Below are 20,996 nucleotides of genomic sequence, written 5' to 3' on the forward strand. Positions count from 1 at the left end.
AGGCCCGACGGAGAGGGTATAGCGGAGGGAGGAGGATGGAGGAGGGAGGAGGAGGGAGGGGGCGGGGCTGTCCCCGCGCGCGCCGCCGAGGGGCAGGGCCCCCTGGCCCCCGCCCTTTCCCACGCACCGGCCCCGTCGCCCCCGCGCGCGCACACTCGCGAGCCCAGGCGACATGCAAATGAGGTACCCGAGAGGCGGGGGTCCGGGCGGGGAGAGGGGAGCGGAGGGAGGGGAGGCCTGGGGCCGCGCGCTCCTGGAGCGCGCCCCACACCTGCCTCTGCGCCCGCGCCCGCCGCCGCGCGCGCGCGTGCCGACCTCGCGCCCCGCGGAGGCGGCCCGGGCGCGCGCGCGCAGACCCCCTTCCTGGCGGCCCTCGCCGTCCGCGGCCCGCGAGCCGCTCATTGGCCGCCGCCCCCGCAGGGCCCGCCCCGCGCGCTCGGACCGGCGGGCGCGCGCTTGAACGGGGGCGACGGAGGGGCCAGGGGCCAGGGCATGATTCCAGGGACCTGGGTTCTAGTCCAGCCCTTCTCGCCCAAGCGAATCTTGTGATCGTGGAGAAGTGCTGGCCGCCCTCTCGTCTCCCGTATGCGTGCCCTGTCCAAGGGGAGCAGTGGCACCTGCAGCCCCGCTACTAACTGCATCTTTGCTTTCCTCCCTTTCTCCTGTGTGACATCTTAGTCTCCTGGTCCCAGGCTCTGTGATCGGAGGTGCTGGTTCCTGGTGGTGGTGGTGGTGGTGGTGGTGGTGGTGGTTTGTAGAGTGCTTCGTATCACCAACTGACAACACTGCTATGTGCACTTTACAGAGGTGGAAACTGGCTCAGAGAAGCAGTCACTTGTTAGTTAGCGGCAGACCTGGAGACTAGCACGAGTGTAAGGGACTCCTTCAGGTCCCCTTGTCTTCTGGATCCATCCATGTCTTCTCACTCCCAAGACCGTTGGGGTCCTTGAGATCTGCTTCGGGTCTTGGTCCTGCTACTTATTGGCAGGGAGGGCTTGGACAACTGACTTGGCTTTCCTGTGCCTCCGTTACCCCAGTTGCAAAATGGGGGTGATGTGCCATTATACAGAGAGTTGATGTGAGGCTGCCACTCACCCAGATAACACAGGTTGATATATCACTTCTGCACTGAGCACTTTATGTGTATTATCCAAATGACATGTGTCTGTGAATAGGTGGAGCTATTCATCCTGTTTTGCGAAAGGCTTAACTGAGGCTCAGAGAAACAAGCACTTTGCCCCAGACCACACAGAGAGTAAGTGACAGACCTCGAAATTGAACTCAGAACCTCTGACTTGGGAACCCAGACTCTTAAGAGTTCTATTTCTTCATCCACGACTCGGGGCCAAACATCTCCTGGGACCAGTCCCTTTCTTCTAGTCCTAAAATCCCACTCCTCAGTCGGGACAAAACATTACTGGGCCTCCATGGCTCAGGCGTGATGGGCTCTTGTTTTGAGGATCAAAATACCAGCCCTTACCCTTAGTTGGATTTATCCTATCCTCCCATGAAGATTTTTCTTTATTTCAGTTGAAGTTGACCCTAAACTTCCAGGAGAGGGGTTAGGGAGGCTTAGGGGATGCCTGTGTGGCTCAGTTCAGTGTCTGCTCACCAACTGTTACAGAATACCTTGCTGTTTTACCCACCAATGTGGCTATAACTGTCCAGGTGAATGTCGGCCATGCCCAGGTCAAGAGACTCAGACCAAGGGATGGGCGAGGTGTTGGGGGACAAGGGATGCTCCAGACCCTCCCTGCACTGACGGCTGCCCCCTCTCTCCTCTTAGCCCGGCTCCAGTGCCCAGACCCAAGTCCCCCACTGCTCAATGGACATCCCCAGCCCAGACCCGTTGCCTTCGCCTTTGCCAGGGGAGGAAGAGAAACCTCTGGCTTTATCTTCTCCTGTTCCCCGGGGCCGCCGAGGCCGGCGTCCCGGTGGGGCCACCTCCTCGAATCAGACGCTCAAGGCCACCCTCCCTCGCAAGCGGGGCCGCCCCCCCAAGTCAGGGCAGGAGCCTCCGCTGGCACAGGGGGTGACAGCCCCTGTGGGCAGCGGCGGTGGCAGCGACCTCCTGTTGATCGATGATCAGGGTGTACCCTATACCGTCTCTGAGGGGTCAGCAGCAGGTTTGCCTGAGGGCTCTGGCCCTAAGAAGGCCCCACACTTCTGCCCGGTGTGCCTGCGGGCCTTCCCCTACCTCTCCGACCTGGAACGCCACAGCATCTCACACTCAGAGCTGAAGCCGCATGAGTGCAAGGATTGCGGCAAGACCTTCAAGAGGTCCAGCCACCTCCGGCGGCACTGCAACATCCATGCCGGCCTGCGGCCTTTCCGCTGCCCACTCTGCCCCCGCCGCTTCCGTGAGGCGGGCGAGCTGGCCCACCACCACCGTGTCCACTCTGGGGAGCGCCCCTACCAGTGCCCTGTCTGCCGGCTGCGCTTCACGGAGGCCAACACGCTCCGGCGCCATGCCAAGCGCAAGCACCCTGAGGCCATGGGGGTGCCCCTGTGTTCCCCGGACCCAGGGCCTGAACCACCGTGGGACGAGGAGGGCATTCCGGCTACAACAGGGGCTGAGGAGGAGGAGGTGGAAGAGCCGGAGGAGAAAGAGCTGGCTTGATCCTGGGCCATGGCTCCCCAGGTCAGGTTTACAGCTGGGAGTTCAGCTGGTGCTGAGCCTGGGCAGGAGAGCTGGGCCCCCCTCATACCTGGTGGTCCTCTCGTTGTGGGAGGGGGTTGAGGGTGAGGACCTGAACTCTTGGGTCCTGCTGCCTTCTGCCACCCTCCCCCGGACTGACAGGCCCCTGGAGGTAGGGGCCTTGGAAATAAATCTCTGCCTACTGGCTTCCTGTGTGTATTCAGTGATGCTACCAGGGCTGGCCCTTCCTTCAAAAGTCCTCCTGTCCCTATGTCACCTTGATGGGAGTGCATGGAGGTTGGAGGAACCCTCATCTTATGTGCCTTGTTATCACGCCTGGTGCTGAAAACTGGCTTGCGGGAAGCCTTTGCCCCCTCCCTCATCTCCAGCGGACCTCACGTACTCCATGTAAATATCCACTCTAAAACACTGAAACCTCTGTGCAAACATGACTCTAGGTCCCCTTGCCCCATTCCAGCCAGATTCTTGGAAGTCTACTCACTACTTTGCCCCATCTCTTTATCCTGACACTAAGAAAAACTGAGGTGAGGGCTGTGGGCCTAACCGATAACTTGGGTAAGGCGTGGGTAGAAGGTGAGAGGAGAGGCATAGGTGAGAGGTGTAGCCAGGAGGGGCGGGGCTAAGGAAGTAGGGGGCGGGGCGGGGCCGGAGGGGCGAAGCTTAGGGAAAGTGCTGCGAACAAAGTGGGGCTGACATTGGTTTAGCGGTGGGCAGGTAGAAGGTATAGATTTAGAAGGAACGAAAAGGGTTTATTTGAGAGGAGAGCAAGATGTTAGGAGAGGCGGGAACTGTTAAAGATGCAGAGAGGTGGGCATGATGTTCAGACCGAAGGGGTGTCTAGGATCGGGGTACCTAGGAAGGGGTAAGGAAGGGAAACCCCTGAGACAGGGCTGTTAGTAGGGAGGGGCGGGGCTAACGCAAGGGTTTTGGTGCAGCCTGAAAACGTCTGAGAAGCCCAGCTTAAAAGAAAGAGCTGGGACTGTGGGCGGGGCTGAGGAGGGAGAGGTGGAATTCTTGGGGACTCGGAGGTGGGGAAGAACAGGAGAAAGCCCTAGCGTACTGGGGCGAGGAGGACGGATTTTGAGGCAATGGGCGGGGCTTCAGTAATTAAGCCAGGAAAATGGGCGTGAATCCAGGAGGGGGCGGGGCTTAAGTGCGAGACTTATGAGCGGGGCGTGGTCTAACCGGATGTCCGGATCGTGTGGGCGGTGCCCTAGGAGGCGGGCGCTCAGAGCGCAGGCGCACGTTGCTCAGCTCGGCTACCGGAAGCGGTTTAGGCTTTCCCCGTCCGCGTCTCCGAGCCAGCGCGCAGGCGCAGTTTCTTTTCCCGGTCGCCAAGGCCGCCCCCTCTTTCCGCTCCTCCACGCCGGCGCCTCGGAGACGGGCGCGACTTCCGCTTCCGGGCGGGCGGGCGGGCAGGCAGGCGGCGCGGGGCTGCCGGGGAGGGGGAGGGGGCGGCACTTCCGGTCGGGCCCTCGGGTCTCCCCGGAGCGGCGGCGTCTCCTCCGCCTCCTCGGCCTCCTCCCGGCGGAGACCCCTGCGCCGGTGAGTGACGGGGCGCGTGGCCCGGGGGCCTGGGGGAAACGGGGGTGGGGGGTCCCTCCTTGGCCCACTCTGGTCCCCAGAATGTCCCTGTCAGTACCTCTGTCGCCGGGCCCTCTCCAGGGGTCCACGGTCATGCCCCCTGTGAGACCTTTCCAGACATCTGCCCCCCCCCCCCCCCGCAACGCCCCCGTGCAGGACGACTGCCGAAGCGCTCTGGTTTGTGGCGATCCCTTACACGGCTGCCAGGGCCCCCCTTGAATGCTTCTTCGGAGGCTCGCTTCTGCATAATCTCCTGTCATTGCTGTCTCTGGGACAGCCCTCCGATCGGCACCAGCCTCATGGGGGCAGCTGCCCGCGGACTGTCGGTTCGGAGTGTTGCACTGGTACGCTGCTGCAGACCTGCCCTCTTTCCTCTGCACACACAGCAGCCTCCAGGTCTCCTGCACGCGCGCCCGCCCCCTCCCCGCGGAAGAATACTTTCTCTTCCAGTCTGCAGCCCGCAATGCCTTTTTGTCCTTCTGCACCACCCTCCCGCAGTACTTGAGAATACCCCTTCAGCCCCCTTCAAACCCCCTCCCCCCCAACAGAACAGCTCCCTCTAGAGTTCTGCTCTCACCCACATCCTCTCCCCCTTCAGGTAAAATAGCTGCCCGGTGTAGCTCCAGGCTCTGATGAAATGCTTGTGCCCCGCCTCTCTCCCCTCCCCCATCGGGGCAGTCCCTGCCCTCAGTCCTCTGGGGGAACAGCCCTCGCCCCCACCCCTTGAGGCTCTCCCTTAGGCTGCACCTCTTTCCCCAGCGGCAACAGCTCTCCCCTGCCACTTCTCACCCAACTCCATTTCATCCCCTGGACACCCCAGAGAAGACCCCCAGCCTTTCTGTTGCCTGACCTCTTCTCTTCTCCAGGCATTAATGCATGCATACATACATTCATTCATTTAGTGTTCTAGGTGCAGGGCATACAGAGGTGAAGGAGAAGATGCAGTCTTTCATTTTGTGGGTTTTACAGTCTAGCTGAGGAGAGTTCAAAACTAGTGAATAAGGTCAGTTTTGTTTTCTGGGTTCTCCCTGTGCCTGATGGGCAACTTCACAGGTGAAACAACCATGTAATGATCCGGATGGACTGTTTCAGGCAGAGAGAATAGCAAGTGCAAAGATCCTGAGGTGGTCATGATCATGGTGAGTGGAGGAGCACCAGGAGAGGTCAGTGAAGTTGGAGCAGAGGACCTGAAGAGAAGAACAAGAGGAGGGACAGTTTGATCTCACAGGGCCTTGGGTGTAGTAAGGGTGTTGTGATCAATTATCTGGCCTTTGTCAGCTCTACCAAGCCCAAAATGTTCTTCATTTGTTCATTCATTCATTTTTTCAGCAAGTGTTTGGTGAGGGCCTTTTACACGCTGGGGATGCAGTAGAGAACAAAATAGACAAAAACCTTTACCCTCGTGGTTGCCTGTGCTAGTTCATAGAACAATTAAAAAGCAAAATACAGCAGGATCAGGGTATATTACAGGGGAGAAGGCAAGAAGGCCTCCTCTAAAAGATTCCCATTGTCATCTTGTTGCTCCAAGATACCACACACCAAAAAGTTACAGCTGTGCATGAACCCTGTTCCTCCTAGACAATGGTGACCGGGCAGGGACTGCTCTTACCAGCTCCCCTAAAGAGTGAAGTGGTTCACATCTCTGAGCAGACCACTCCCTTTTTTCCTAGACCCGTTCATTCAATTATTTCACAAATATTTTCAGAGACAGCACTATTCTAAGTCCTGGGATAGAACAGTGAACAAAACAGATGAAAATCATTGCCTATGTCCAGTCCACCTTCTAGAAGGAGAGGACAGCAACAAGACAAACAGAATATGTGGTTTATTAGGTGATGCTGATAGGTAGGGGCAAAATTAAGCAGGCTGGGAAGAGCAAGAATGTTGGTCTGGATGACAGGTTAAGGTGGTTATGGAGAGCCTCACCAGGGAGGCAGCATTTGAATAGAGACATGAAGGAGGTGAGGGGGGTAGAAGGAGATGTGTATAGATAACAATCAGAGCATTCCAGGCAGAAGCTAGCCAGTGCAGGAGCCCTGGGGCAGCAATGTTGATACATTGGAGAAGCAGCCAGGTGGCCATGGAGACTATGTAGGTCATCATAACTGACTTTGACTTTAAGTGAGATGGGTGTCACTGCAGAGTTTGAGCAGAGGGAGGGACATGGTTTAGTTTTAGTCCTCCTGTCTATTAATACGAGTAGTAGCTATGCTTATCTTATGAACCTGTCAGGAAGTTTGAGATAAGGCACGTAATACAGTGTTCATTTGTGTTTAGTAAATGCTGGTGGCTAGTTCTGGGGTTAGGTGGCAGGAAAGTGGGGTGAAGTATATTTCTAGCATAAGGTGGAGTGGGGGTCTTCCTCATTTGGAGAGAGGATATCGAAAGACAGCATAGTATCGGGGGTCATTCACTCGGCAGCCCCACCGCCTGCCTTCAATTCCTGGCTCAGCCACAGCTTGTTACTGGTATGACCTCAGGAGATGAGGTGACCTCTCTAGCCCTCAGTCTCTTCCTCTGTAAAACAGACTTCATAATGGTCACCGTCTTCTTGAGTTATCAGGAAGACTCACTGAGTCAACATACATAAAGGATTTAGAAGAGCACCACTTCACGTTACGTGTTACTCTGTCACCGTTATTGTTACTAACAGACTGGACTTTCATCACAAGTCAACTCTGTTGCAACAGAATGGCCCACAGGTCCTGGTATCAGAGAGACTTGGGATCTAATCCTGCTTTCCCCTTTACTGGCTATGTGACCTTGGAGAAATGACCCCCCTCTCAGTTTCCCCACATATAAAGTGGGACAATACCAGTACAGGACCACTGGGGCCTCGGGGATGCTACAGCTCAAACTGGCTGAACAATAAACATGGCTGTTATGATTATGACTGCAGTTGCTGTGGAACTCCTGCCCCTTGGGAGGGGCTCCCTCCATCATGCCCTCTCCACATGATACCCTCCCATGCACGTCTCTCCTTAGAAAGACATTCATTTAAGGCTTGGAAAGAGGAAATGCCTCCTCTTTCCCAATGGAAATAGTGTGAGCCTGATCAGTTATGCCCCCTGGTTCTACTCCCTGCCCCTCATGGCAGCAACCCATCGCATTTTCCCACTCGCCCTTGGGTCACTCCTTATAACATCACTGCCCTCAGAATTCCTTCTTCTGGGGACCCCCTCCCCCATGTCAACGCCATCTCTTGCTTATGTTCCCCGTGCTCCCTCAGGGAGTTCTAGACAAATCAGTTTCATCCCTTTGCTCACTCAACAAATATTTCTCAATATAGGCTATCAGTTTACCTCTGAGCCCTACTTTAGCTGCATCTTCACTGAGTTTTGGTACGTTGTATTTTCATTTTTATTCATCTGGGGTTCCTTGAGATTTCTTCATGGACCCACTGGTGATTTAAGAGGGTGTGTTTAATTCCCATGTATCAGCAAATACTTAGCAAGCAACCACACTGGGTACTGTGCTTGGTGCTGCAGGCCTAGTGGCAAACAAGACAGGACAAATCCTCCTCCTCATAGGTAAACACACCGTGAAGGAAATGCATGCAGCAAGTCATGACAGGGACAGTGATGAAAAATGCAGCAAGACAAGGGGTTAGGGAGGACAGGGTGGGCATTACCATCTGAGCAGAGACCCAAAACAGGCATGGGACAGAGCCTTGAGATCTGGGGAACAGTCTCACCACCTCACTGCTCCATCTGTTCAAGATGGTGACCCCCTTCCCCTCCCACCCAACCCCTGCCATAACCCCCCCATAACCTACAGAACACCCCCAAATAAAGCTCTTACCCCCATAGTTCCACCCCATCTTTGTCCACCTTAGAGAACCTGATAAAACCACCCTGTGGTGGTGAGGGGATGGGCTGAATTGCAGGCTTGCTCTGTGACCTTGGGCAAGTCACTTGACTTCTCTGTGCTTCTCTTTTGTCAAATGGGAGTAACAGTAGTTCCTATGTCATAGTCTCATAGACTTGTGGAGATTGAGTTAATATGTGTAATGGGCTTGGAACACATTGGGCCTAAAGGAAATGCCCAGTCCACATTGGCTGTTACTAATGTATACTCTGATGGTGGGAAGCCCGGGCGGTGGCTTCTTCCCTAAGATATTTATCTCCCGCCCTGCCCCCCATCTTCTACTATGTGCTTCTCTCTGCCCATCCAGCCCACTCTAGCCTGGCCTCCCAGATTTAGGTGTCACCCACAGGCTTCCACTACCACTCCAACCATGCCTTTCTCCTTCTGCAGATCAGATTAACTAGAGGGGGTGTGAAGGGCATGGGATGTTGAGTCTCATCCAAGGACACCCAGAGCTAGAGGCTAAAAATAACGGCCTCTTGGCCAGGGGAGTGGAGGAAATACTCACCTTTCACCTGCGGGGAGAGAGAGCCAGCCCAGTGGATGGAAGCTGGCCTTGTATTCACCACTGACCCCTACCGTGGGCTGGGCACAGAGCCAGGCCCCCAGGGGCCAGGGATGATGACCAAGGAGCATGCCACACTTCAGGGACCCTTCTCCTGCTGGCTCTGCACTGTTTTGGTGGGGGCATTTCCCCAGCCCCCCGGGGTGGCTCAGGTTCACAAATTAATTGTAGAAACTGAGGCTCAGGTGGGGGTAGGGGATGCAGATATGGGCAGCTGCCATCTGGAATGAAAAGTGCTGTAAGAGAGGTGCCCAGAGAATGACTCCTACGGCAGAGGAGGCCGGGAAGGCCCCCTGGGCTGAGGACAAGATCCTGCACTCCCTTGGCTAGCTGCTGTCAGGCTCCTCCCAGGTGTGTGAGGACACTGAAGGTACAGATGGTTCTGGGGACTGGAAGCTCTGCCAATTAGTATGTTTCCTTACATCCTGGGTGAGCTCCCCTGAGTGCCCCTGTGGTCTAGGGGTGGCCGCCCTCTCTTAGAAATGGAGAAAGTGTGGATGGGGAAGGAGATGGGACTTGAACCCAGGTCAGCCCAGGTGCAAGGGCCCACATATTTTCTGCTGTGTTGGGCTGCCTTCCCTCTCACAGCCAGTCCTCTTGCTGTAACTTGTTTCTTCCAGGCAAACACATTGTACTTCCCACCTTGTAGTAAAAGAACCTCCCTCCTCCAACACAGATTTCATTCCGGTTCTCTTGGTTTGTCCTGACTTTTTGCCACCACTAGCTAGTGAGAGTGGTATCTGCATCATGCCTTCCACTTTCCTAGTGCCTGCAAAGTGCCTGAAGCATCTATCCAAAGGCTTTACATGGATTTGCTTGTTGGATCCTCACATCAGCCCTGTGAAGTAGGGATATGCTTTGCCACTTCTGTTTGTAGATGAGGAAATCCAGGCACAGAGAGAGGTTCAAGCACTTGCCTGTGGTCACACAGCTAGAATGTGGTGGGGCTCAGAGTCTATCTGGAATTCAAGCTCTAGAGTCTACCCTCTTACCACTTTACAGAGTCAAACCCTGAGGGGACTGAGAACAGGGCTTGTGTGATTTTTTTTTTTTTTTTTTAGGGCTTGTGTGATTGATTGATTGATTTCTGATAGTCACAGAGAGAGAGAGAGAGAGAGAGAGGGAGGCAGAGACACAGGCAGAGAGAGAAGCAGGCTCCATGCACTGGGAGCCCGACGTGGGATTCGATCCCGGGTCTCCAGGATCGCGCCCTGGGCCAAAGGCAGGCGCTAAACCGCTGTGCCACCCAGGGATCCCCAGGGCTTGTGTGTTTTGGAGAGGAGGGTAGGGTGCAGTGCTGATGGCCAAGAGTTTGCAAGGGGACTGTGACCAGAGGCCAGGGGTGCTGGGAGCATTAGATTGGGGGTGGGGACAGAGAGCCTGCAGGCAGCATTGGGGAAGAGGATACGTGAAGACCCCAGAAACAATGGGAAAAATGGAAGGAATGGGAGAGGAGGAACAAAGAGGATACTGAAAGGAGGTGGCCCAAGTGGGGTGGAGGGACAGGGCCCCAGGGAGTAGTGGCTCTGGCACACACACACGTTTGCTAGTGCACATAGCTTCCGGGCGGCGCCTGGGCCTGTGTGCTCAGCCCCCTCCTCTCTCTGCAGGGTCTCCAGTCGCCCGGCCCGCCCGAGATGGAGGCAAACGCAGCAGGCAGTGCCACCGGGGGTGGTGGGGGCAGCGGCATAGGGGGCGAGGACGGGGTTCACTTCCAGAGCTACCCCTTCGACTTTCTCGAGTTCCTCAACCACCAGCGCTTTGAGCCCATGGAGCTCTATGGGGAGCACGCCAAGGCAGTGGCAGCCCTGCCCTGCGCCCCCGGGCCGCCGCCCCAGCCCCCGCCCCAGCCGCCTCCGCCCCAGTACGACTACCCGCCCCAGTCTACCTTCAAACCCAAGGCGGAGGCGCCGTCCTCGTCGTCCTCATCGTCGTCGTCCTCCTCCTCGTCCTCCTCATCCTCCTCTTCCTCCCAGGCCAAGAAGCCCGACCCGCCCCTGCCTCCCGCCTTCGGCCCCCCCCCACCGCCCCTCTTTGATGCTGCCTTCCCCGCCCCACAATGGGGCATCGTCGACCTCTCTGGACACCAGCACCTTTTTGGGAATCTGAAACGTGGGGGGCCTGCCTCCGGGCCGGGGGTGACGCCGGGGCTGGCCTCGCCCACGGGGACCCCGGGGCCTCTGCCCGCACCCTCCCAGACCCCGCCGGGACCTGCCGCAGGGGCAGCCTGTGACCCGACCAAGGACGACAAGGGCTACTTCCGCAGGCTGAAGTACCTGATGGAGCGGCGCTTCCCGTGCGGCGTTTGCCAGAAGTCCTTCAAACAGTCCTCGCACCTGGTCCAGCACATGCTGGTGCACTCGGGGGAGAGGCCGTACGAGTGCGGTGTGTGCGGCCGCACCTACAACCACGTCTCCAGCCTCATCCGCCACCGCCGCTGCCACAAGGATGTGCCGCCCGCCGCCGCAGGCCCGCCGCAGCCGGGGGCGCCGCTTCCTCCGCTGGGCCTGCCCGCACCCCCTGCGGGTGTGCCCCCCGCTGCCGCCGCTGCCCCCCCCACGCCCGTGTCCTCCGGTCCCCCTGCCCCGCCTGCTGCTGCTGGAGCTGCCACCGTGGCCGCCCCCGTTGCGGAGGGGACCGGTGCCCCCGCCGGGGTGGGCGTGCCCCCTCCCGCGGCGGGGGGCGGCGAGGGCCCGTTTGCCTGCCCGCTCTGCTGGAAGGTCTTCAAGAAGCCCAGCCACCTCCACCAGCACCAGATCATCCACACCGGCGAGAAGCCCTTCTCCTGTTCCGTGTGCAGCAAGAGCTTCAACCGCAGGGAGAGCCTCAAGCGGCACGTGAAGACGCACTCGGCCGACCTCCTGCGCCTACCTTGCGGCGTCTGCGGGAAGGCCTTCCGCGACGCCGCCTACCTGCTCAAGCACCAGGCGGCTCACGCGGGCGCGGGGGCGGCAGGGCCGAGGCCTGTGTACCCCTGCGACCTGTGCGGCAAGTCCTACTCCGCGCCGCAGAGCCTGCTCCGGCACAAGGCAGCGCATGCCCCGCCCGCCGCCCCCGACGCGCCCAAGGATGCAGCGGCCTCCGTCCCGCAGCCCCCGCCCTCCTTCCCTGCGGGCCCTTACCTCCTGCCTCCCGACCCCCCCGCCACAGACAGCGAGAAGGCGGCAGCGGCTGCGGCGGCCGTGGTATATGGTGCCGTGCCCGTCCCACTGCTGGGGGCGCACCCGCTGCTGCTCGGTGGGGCCGGGACCAGTGGGGCCGGGGGGTCCAGCGCCAGCGTCCCTGGAAAGACATTCTGCTGCGGCATCTGTGGGCGGGGCTTCGGGCGGCGTGAGACACTGAAGCGCCACGAGCGCATCCACACCGGGGAGAAGCCCCACCAGTGTCCGGTGTGTGGGAAGCGTTTCCGGGAGTCCTTCCACCTGAGCAAGCACCACGTGGTGCACACTCGTGAGCGGCCCTACAAGTGCGAGCTCTGTGGCAAAGTCTTCGGCTACCCGCAGAGCCTCACCCGCCACCGCCAGGTGCACCGGCTTCAGCTGCCTTGTGCCCTGGCCGGGGCCGCGGGCCTCCCGGCCACCCAGAGCGCATCAGGGGCCTGTGGGCCGGGCGCCTCGGCCACTTCTGCTGGAGCTGCGGATGCCCTGAGCTATGCCTGCTCAGACTGCGGCGAGCACTTCCCGGATCTCTTCCACGTGATGAGCCACAAGGAGGCCCACATGGCAGAGAAGCCTTACGGCTGTGACGCCTGCGGCAAGACCTTTGGCTTCATCGAGAATCTCATGTGGCACAAGCTGGTCCACCAGGCTGCCCCTGAGCGCCTGCTCCCACCCACACCTGGCGGTCCCCAGCCCCAGGACGGCTCTGGCAGTGCCGATGCAGCCAGTGTGCTGGACAACGGGTTGGCAGGAGAGGTGGGGGCGGCTGTGGCAGCGCTGGCAGGCGTGTCCGGGGGTGACGACGCCGGTGGAACGGCGGTGGCTGGAGGTGGTGGGGGTGCCAGTTCAGGCCCTGAGCGCTTCAGCTGTGCCACATGTGGCCAGAGCTTCAAGCATTTCCTGGGCTTGGTGACTCACAAGTATGTGCACCTGGTGCGGCGGACCCTAGGCTGCGGCCTCTGTGGCCAGAGCTTCGCTGGTGCTTACGACCTGCTCCTGCACCGCCGCAGCCACCGGCAGAAGCGAGGCTTCCGCTGCCCAGTGTGTGGCAAGCGCTTCTGGGAGGCAGCTCTGCTCATGCGCCACCAGCGCTGCCACACGGAGCAGCGGCCCTACCGGTGCGGTGTGTGTGGCCGGGGCTTCCTGCGCTCCTGGTACCTGAGGCAACATCGCGTGGTGCACACGGGCGAGCGCGCCTTCAAGTGCGGCGTGTGCGCCAAGCGCTTTGCGCAGTCCTCCAGCCTGGCAGAGCATCGGCGTCTGCACGCGGTGGCCCGGCCCCAGCGTTGCGGCGCCTGTGGCAAGACCTTCAGATATCGCTCCAACCTGCTGGAGCACCAGCGGCTGCACCTGGGTGAGCGCGCATACCGCTGCGAGCACTGCGGGAAGGGCTTCTTCTACCTGAGCTCAGTGCTGCGCCACCAGCGTGCCCATGAGCCGCCGCGGCCCGAGCTCCGCTGCCCTGCCTGCCTCAAAGCCTTCAAGGACCCCGGCTACTTTCGGAAGCACCTGGCGGCCCACCAGGGCGGCCGGCCCTTCCGCTGCTCCTCCTGTGGCGAGGGCTTTGCCAACACCTATGGCCTCAAGAAACACCGCCTGGCCCACAAAGCTGAGGGCCTCGGGGGTCCTGGGGCAGGGGCGGGCACCTTGGCGGGAAAGGATGCCTGACAAGGAGGGATTTCCGGTCTGCCGCTCGATCAGATGTGCCCTCCCGCACTCACCCCTCCCAGTTGCTGATCAGACTCTTACCCCTCCTTGCTGTTGCCCCAGCCATCCTTCAGAACTTCAGACAGACTAGCCTCCTAGAAGGCCCATGGCGTCCAGACTCAAGACTGGATCGCTCCCATCCTGGACCTCTCTGGCTCTTCTCTTGTCCTGCCAGCCACTGAACCGGGTCCTCTGTCCAACCCTGTTTGTAACCTTCATCAGCGCTCCCCCTCCCTTGCAATATTCTGTCCCCCAATAAGCTTTGGTGGAGGATGTGGGTGTGAACTGCCCCTCCCCATTCCTTTGGGATCTGGTTGGAAAGTGGAGTATGAGTGGAGTCGGGAGGGCACCAGTGGGACGGGGTGCTCTTTTGGATTGTGGGGGTGGGGGTGGGGTGGCAGACGCGGCTTGTACAGAGCGGAGGATAATAAATCTTACCAACAGGGCCGCTGGAGTCCTTTCTTGCATCCCAGAGAGTGGGGAATTAAGCGCTGACAAACAGTTGAGAACTTTTGTTTCCCAGGGATTTTGATTCCCCACCACCCTCTGCTTCACGCTTATGCTCTCTGCTTTGCCTCATTCAATGGGCAATTGCTGAGGATTTACCACATCCAAGCTTTAAGTCGGCACCTTGAGCAAAGGGAGAGGAACAAGACAGGTAAGTTTCTGTTCTTGGAAACTGACAGTGTGCGTAGACTCCTTCCCCTTCAAGATGTTTTTGGTATTTGTTCACTTGGCCAGCATTTACCAAAGCCCCCCGCCTGCTGGGTCCTTCACAGGACACTGGGAAGACTTAAATTGGACATGCTTCTTGCCCTTGAGTTAGGGAGAAAAGAACCATTGCTGTGTTCCAGCACTGTACAGACTCGTGGTTCTTAGAGTCTCCCCCATGGCACCTGTCCCTCCAGGATGATTTGAAGGAGCTCCAAAAGCCCTTCCACAGCTCTCACTTCCATTGTTGAAACAGCGAGCCCTGTGCTCTTCAACGTGCGTTTAGTTATGCCATCCATCAGAGGAGAAGGCTGACGTCCTGGAGAAGAAAGATGCTCCAGGGACACCTAGTGAGTCTGTAGAATTGGGACTGCAGGATTGGGGGGCCTCAATACTGATCCTGGAAGACAGCTGGTTCTGGGGCACTGCCTGGGCAAGTCCAGTTTGACCCACATGAGGGCAGCAGCCGTGTATGGTCAACACACCAGAGTGCTGAAGACCCAGCATGAGACAGACCATGTGCCAGTGCCCCAGGAGCACCACCATAAAAAAGTACATGGAATTATCACTGGGGGCTGAGAGCATGAAGGAGTCACTTTATCAGAGCTAGCCAAGCTTGCTGGAGGAGAAAGTGATGCCAGAACGTTAATAGAAGCCACAGAAGCTTGCCAGGTAATGTGGGCATATAATTCTAGGTGGAGGGTGTGGTGTCTCATTAAACCCACCTATTCCAGAGAATGTTTCAAAGATAAGTGTGGCTGGAGAGGTTGGGGATGGGGGGGCTGGATCATGAAGGGCTTTGGATTCGAATAGTGAAGCTTGGATGATCTTGGAGGCCAGAGGTTGGAAGGTGGTGGCTGCTGGACACAAGCCACTGACACACTTTGTTTAGCCCATGCATTTAAAAAAAATAAAGTTTGACTTAGTTGCCAACATTTGAAAATCAAAAGATTTTGCATAATAAACTAATGCAACTTCCGAAAAATTTGCCAGATCTAGCAATCCACTCTCACTCTCCCAGAGCTGAGTAACCATTGCCCTCTTCAGACAGAGCACACTTTCCAGTCTGTCACCAAGTTCTGCCATGCCTAGAAGGCCAACACTGGGCCCAAGTGTCAGTTGCCATGTGTCACCTCACCAGTGCTGGTGCTTTCCAGCCACCTCCCTCACTCGTTTACACTGTCACCCCGCTCCTAGAGGCATTTATGCATGGGATCCTTTCTGGTTTTTTTTGGGGGGGAGGGGGATCCTTTCTGAAAGCCACGAGGAGCAGTGGGCCCATTAGGCTGTGGTATGGAGACTGGAGACTACTACTGGGTAGTCTCCAAATGTGGGGCCACTGTTGGCTTGGCCTGAAAGACTAGTGATGAAAAAATGTTCAGATTCAAGATACTTAACTGGCTCAACAGCAGGAAAGGGATGAGGGTAGGGATTAGATGTGTGCATGAGGGACGAAGGTTTCAGGAACCTGTCCAGGTCTCTAGCTTGGTTGGTGAGGTCAATAGGAAACACAGCCCTTTCTTTGGGGGAAACAGAATGAATTCTGTTGGTGTTCTGACCTAAGGGATATCTTGTGGGAAGTGAACAGGAAGGTGTGCAAATCCAGGGCTCTCCCTCCTTGAAAGGCATACTGATCAGAGGAATCCCTTCCTTTTGCCAGATTTCCTGACACTCACTGCCACAGCTAAAATAAGTATCTCCGAATAGAGATCTAAAGATAAGGAGAGATTTTGGAGAGATGCTGCGATTCACTGCTTGTGGCAAGACCAGTGTGGATCCTCTATCCCCAACCCCCAAACACAAGACTGACAGAGAAACCCTTCAGAAAGTCCTTTAATAGGAGTAGAACTGGAGGCTCCCCACCTCCAGCTCCCAAGTCCTCCTCTCACCCTCACCAGAGTGACTCAGTTCATCCCACCCCATGCCCATTGTATACACAGGCCAGCCCACCAGTGCTGCCATCTCCCAACCCTTCCTTGGGGGTAGCCTTGGGTCAGGTAGTAAGCTGTTTGGTTCACATTGGGAATGGAGGAAGTCAGAGAAATCTGAGGCTATGCCGAAGCCCTGGGGGCCATGGGCTCTGAACCTAAAGCCTTATGAGGGGGGACATTAGGTGGCTGTTTGCTGTCCGGATTTTTTTGTTGCCTCAGAGTCAGTGGGTTAAGGAGGGACCACCGTGGGAGCAGGGAGCAGCTCTTGGAGTCAACTTTCTTATGCTCAGGCTTACATCCTTGAGGCTTGAGTGCTTTCGGCTAGGACTTGGGGACCCTCTGGCTTCAAGGTGATGGCATTCCAGAATCTCTTTATGGAGAACCTGGTGGGAGTCTTCTGCCTGAGGGTGGGTAGGCACCCCAGGTTCAGTGCAATCCAGTGAGGTAGGCAAAAGATTCCATCCTGGTCCACCCTAGGTCCCAAGATAGTCCAGGGTTCTGTAGATGACGGGCTGGCCCAGAGACACCAGGGCAGACCCTGGTTCTACCCCTTCCACTCAACCCTGGCTCCCCATCTGTAGTGCCCAGGTTCTGTTGGGACACCCAAGGGGTAGGCAGATTGGGCAGTGAAATGTAGCCCATGTTCCTCACATTTAGCTGGGCATCCATAGGGCAGTGTCTGTGCCTTTCTGAGTCTCATGGAGGTGCTGTATGGATTTGTGGGTATCCCCAAACTGGTTCTCCCTCACTAGCTGCTCTTAGCCACCTCCTTAGCTTTCTTCACCTCTCCTGCCTCTGCTTCCCATCCACCCCTTCCCCTGCAATCCACCTTCTACTTCCTGTATTAATGTTCCCATGGCCTTGCTCTCCCAGCCTACTGGTCGACCTCCACCTTCACCTTGGCCGCCTCCCCCCGTCCTTCTTCCAGGCTCTTTTCTGGCCCATGCCCACGCCCACTCCCCGGCCCCTCGGCCCCCGAAGCCTGCCGGGTGCCAGAGTCTCCCGGCCCCGGCCCGTGGAAGTGGGTGCGTTGGTGCTTGCGGAAGTTAGAGGAGTTGTTGAATGTGCGGTCGCACAGGGCGCAGCGGAAGGGGCGCTCCCCAGTGTGAATGCGCGCGTGGCCACTGAGCACCGACGACTGGGTGAAGCCCTTGCCACAGATGCCGCAGTGGTAGGGCCGCTCGCCCGTGTGCACCCGCTCGTGGTCGCGCATGTCTGAGGAGCGGCGGAACGGCTTGGCGCAGAACCTGCAGGCGAAAGGCTTGCCCACGGCAGCGCCCGCAGCCGCCGCTGCCATCACCACCTCTGACCTCTCCGGTGGCACCCCGGGCCTCGATGCTCTAGCCGCGGCCGCTTCAGGAGACCTCTGAGAGGCCCCTGGCTCCACCCCATGTCGGCGCTGGTGCCGCAGCAGAGGCGCCAGGGCCTTGAAAGCACGCGGGCACAGGGCACAGCGGTAGGGCCGCTCCCCCGTGTGCAGGCTGTAGTGGGCGCGGAGGCTGGCGGGGCCGGGGCAACTGTGGCCACACACATGACACCGGCTGGGATCCCCACCCTGCCCGCCGCCCTCCGCCTCCGCCAGGTGGCCATGTTCATGGAATAGCAGCTCAGACACCAGCCGGAACGCAGCCGGGCACAAGGCACAGTGGAGGGAGCCTGGCTCCGGTGGCTCGGGGACCAGCGTGGTGTCTGTCACCTTCACTACCTGGATCTCGATGAGGTCACTTGGGGGGGTGGCGGGGCGGCCATCATCTGGGACCAGGACCTGGGTAAGGGGGAGACAAAGACCAGGAGCCTGTGGACCCTTCCCAACATGCCCCCACTTATTAAAACATCCATCTCCCTGGAAGCACACTGCGCCCCTCAATTTCCAGATCCTGCTCTCCATCCTACAGGATCCTGTAGCATTCCTATCAAGACTTCACACCTTTCCCAAGCATCCAGCTGTTTTTCTCCCCTACCCCAGTTAAAAGCCAATTTTTTGGCTTGACAACCGAAAAAGCTTCCTGAACAGAACCCCCTGTCTGCTGGCTCCCCAAAGTAGCTCAAATGACCTTTTGAAAATGGAAATTAGATTGCCATTTTCCCATTCAAAACACTCCCATAGAGATGCCTGGGTGGCTCAGCGGTTGAGCATTTGCCTTAGTCTCAGGGCGTGATCCCGGAGCCCAGGGATCCAGTCCCAGATCGGGTTCCCTGTGTGCAGCCTGCTTCTCCCTCTTTATTTATTTAAATAAATTTAAATATTAAAAAAACCCCAAAACTCTCATGGCTTCAACTGCACTTAAAATCCAAAGCTGGGGGGGATCCCTGGGTGGCGCAGCGGTTTGGCGCCTGCCTTTGGCCCAGGGCGCGATCCTGGAGACTCGGGATCGAATCCCACGTCAGGCTCCCGGTGCATGGAGCCTGCTTCTCCCTCTGGCTGTGTCTCTGCCTCTCTCTCTCTCTCTCTCTCTCTCACTGTGTGCCTATCATAAATAAATAAAATAAAAATTAAAAAAAAAAATAAAATAAAATCCAAAGCTGTCATCATATTATCCATCATGCTCTGGCTCCTGCTTGTCTCTGACCCCACTGTAAATCTAAGCCAGCACACAGCTGACTTCTTTCGTCCAAATTTAGCTCTCCTTACCCCCAGTCTATCAGCTCACTTTTTATTTCCTTTTTAGCGAAACACAATAAAGATCCGTTATTGTCTCTGTCCTCTAGACTGTGAGCTCCAACAGAATACAGTCCTTATCTGTTTTGTCTATGGGGCCCAAGTAAGAACTCAGGAGATGTTTGCTGAATGAATGAATGTCCTATCACTCTCCAGTTCTGAGTGGGTTAGTTCTAGAGTCACCTGGGGCATCATCATTCCTCCCAAAATCCTCCCCTAGGCATTTGAGTCCTGTCACTCAGACCTCTGCAAAATCATTACCCCACTCCAACGTGGGTGCCCCCACCATAACTGCCCATCCTTCCCTTTCAGGGTCACCTTCTGAGCCTTCCAAGCAAATCCACCAGCCCCAGAATTTTTGAAGCCCCGCCCTCGGAATGCCCCGCCCCCTACTTACATATACCTCTCACTGGACTCGTCTCCCGCCCAGATGTTCCACCCAACCCCCTCCTCAGGCCCCGCCCTCCAGACCCCGCCTTCCACCCTCATAGGCTCCTCCTTAGGCCACGCCCCTCGCCCACCCAAGAAGCACCGCCCCCAGACCCAGAGACCTAAATACCTCCCCCGCCCAGCCCCGCTAGGCTCCGCCCAAGCCCCGCCCCCTGACCCGAGACCTCCTCCCGCCTCGAGTCCCCGGCTGAGGCCCCTTCTCCGCCCGCACCAGGTCCGGCGTCTCCGAGGATCGCGGCTCCGGGGCCGCTGAGCTTGGACTCGGGGCCTCCGGGCGCGCGGCGGCCATCTTGTGCCCAGGCCCCGCCCCCAGGCCCGCGGTCGCGGTGGGAAGAGGCGGGGCTCGGGCCTGCGTCAGAGGCGCCGCGCAGGCGCAGTGGTCGGCGGGGGGGCGTGGCCCTGCGGAGGCCGAGCCCCGCCCACCGAGGGAGCGCTGAGCGCACTTTAACCACCTCTCTAGCTGAAGTGGCTGTGCGCCAAGCAAGACCTCCCTTCCTCACCAGCGTCCGCAGGCTCCGGCATTAACCGACTCTCGCCAGAACCCCACCTGTGTTACCTTTGTTCTGTTTTTTGTTGTGTTCCTACCACATGCGTTTGTCGCCGCCTCCGGTGGCTACCCTCAACGGAGTGGTGGAAAGTTTACAAAGAATGTGAGCATTTTCGCAGGAGGCACTCGGCGAACAGCGACTGGCGGCCCTGGGAGTTTGCAAGCATCCACGGACCGGGGAGCGCACGTCTAGATAGAGAAGCCCCGACGGTGGGTTGTGGGAGCACCCAGAACAGAACTGGGGCCCCGCTGTGTGGCCGTGGACAAGTCACCACACTGCTCTGGGCCTTGTACACGTTTTCTCTACACGTATAAAACTGGAGCGGCGGCGTGAAAACCCAACAAGACGAGATATGGGACTTTGAGCACACTTTGGTGTTTTGGGAGGAGGCAGGGTAGCTGATGCTTGAACATTACCATCCTTGCTAAATTTGCTGTTTCTCCTCCTTCCCTGCGGTGATAAGATTGCACTTTCCTGGGGCACCTGGTGGCTAAGTCGGTGAAGTGTCTGCCTTCAGCTCAGGTTTTGATCCTGGAGTCCTGGGATGGAGCCCCACATCAGGCTCCCTGCTCATTGGGGAGTCTGCTTCTCCTTTTGCCCCTCACCCCGCTCCTGCTTGCTCTCTCTCATAAATAAATAAATAAATAAAATATATATATGAGATATATATATTTATGAGATATATAAAAATATATATATAATATATATGTTGCAACTTTCCTTTGAAATATATATATATATATATATATATATATATATATATATATATATATATATTGCACTTTCCTTTGAAGTTAGACCTGGTGTGCTGGCTTTCCTTGGCCAGTGGATTATCAATGACAGCTCCTGGAAAGAGCCACAGAGCTCTTCAACAGGTTTCCTCCTGCCGATCTGTACTTGGGATCGGATGGTTGCAGTGGTTTCCATCATCCTGAGTTCTAGAGTGTCTACAGAGAACAGAGCCTAGTCCTGGGCCTCCTTGGAGATGTAGCATTTATGTAGCATTAAAAAACGTTTTATTTTGTTAAGCCATTGAGTCAGAGGCTGTTACTACCATATAAGCTATTGTGTTTTTTAAATTTTTTAATTTTTTTATTGTGTTTTTAAAAATATTTTATTTATTTATTCATGAGAGACAGAGAGAGAGAGAGAGAAAG

General features: G+C 57.2%; 3 protein-coding genes and 1 long non-coding RNA gene across 6 annotated transcripts; 2 read left to right on the forward strand and 2 right to left on the reverse strand.

The window, feature by feature from the left end:
• Positions 1–49: 49 nt before the first annotated feature.
• Positions 50–2,845, forward strand: ZNF524 (zinc finger protein 524). 2 transcript variants are annotated; one of them, XM_072759790.1, is made up of 3 exons: positions 64–183; positions 1,176–1,255; positions 1,787–2,845. In XM_072759790.1, the coding sequence occupies exon 3, from the start codon at positions 1,826–1,828 to the stop codon at positions 2,618–2,620; it is 795 nt and encodes a 264-aa protein (XP_072615891.1). In that variant the 5' UTR covers positions 64–183; positions 1,176–1,255; positions 1,787–1,825; the 3' UTR covers positions 2,621–2,845. The 2 variants fall into 2 exon arrangements, with proteins under 2 accessions (XP_025840987.1, XP_072615891.1); XM_025985202.2 differs by lacking the exon at positions 1,176–1,255 and having other exon boundaries at positions 50–183.
• Positions 2,513–15,200, forward strand: ZNF865 (zinc finger protein 865). 2 transcript variants are annotated; one of them, XM_072759755.1, is made up of 2 exons: positions 2,513–2,641; positions 10,286–15,200. In XM_072759755.1, the coding sequence occupies exons 1-2, from the start codon at positions 2,630–2,632 to the stop codon at positions 13,499–13,501; spliced, it is 3,228 nt and encodes a 1,075-aa protein (XP_072615856.1). In that variant the 5' UTR covers positions 2,513–2,629; the 3' UTR covers positions 13,502–15,200. The 2 variants fall into 2 exon arrangements, with proteins under 2 accessions (XP_072615856.1, XP_025840985.2); XM_025985200.2 differs by lacking the exon at positions 2,513–2,641 and adding an exon at positions 4,242–4,587.
• LOC112909320 (uncharacterized) lies at positions 5,172–10,684 on the reverse strand. Its single transcript, XR_012001829.1, has 4 exons — positions 10,564–10,684; positions 8,619–8,896; positions 7,546–7,643; positions 5,172–5,430 (listed from the first exon to the last, which is right to left on the reverse strand). It is a non-coding gene; the product is annotated as an uncharacterized lncRNA (long non-coding RNA).
• Positions 15,201–16,066: 866 nt separating the features above from the next.
• ZNF784 (zinc finger protein 784) lies at positions 16,067–19,664 on the reverse strand. Its single transcript, XM_025985201.2, has 2 exons — positions 19,503–19,664; positions 16,067–17,947 (listed from the first exon to the last, which is right to left on the reverse strand). Exons 1-2 carry the CDS (start codon positions 19,578–19,580, stop codon positions 17,057–17,059), a joined length of 969 nt encoding a protein of 322 aa, XP_025840986.1. The 5' UTR covers positions 19,581–19,664; the 3' UTR covers positions 16,067–17,056.
• Between the last annotated feature and the right edge of the window lie 1,332 nt (positions 19,665–20,996).

The sequence above is a fragment of the Vulpes vulpes genome, chromosome 1 (assembly GCF_048418805.1).
Source record: "Vulpes vulpes isolate BD-2025 chromosome 1, VulVul3, whole genome shotgun sequence".
Classification (NCBI taxonomy): domain Eukaryota; kingdom Metazoa; phylum Chordata; class Mammalia; order Carnivora; family Canidae; genus Vulpes; species Vulpes vulpes.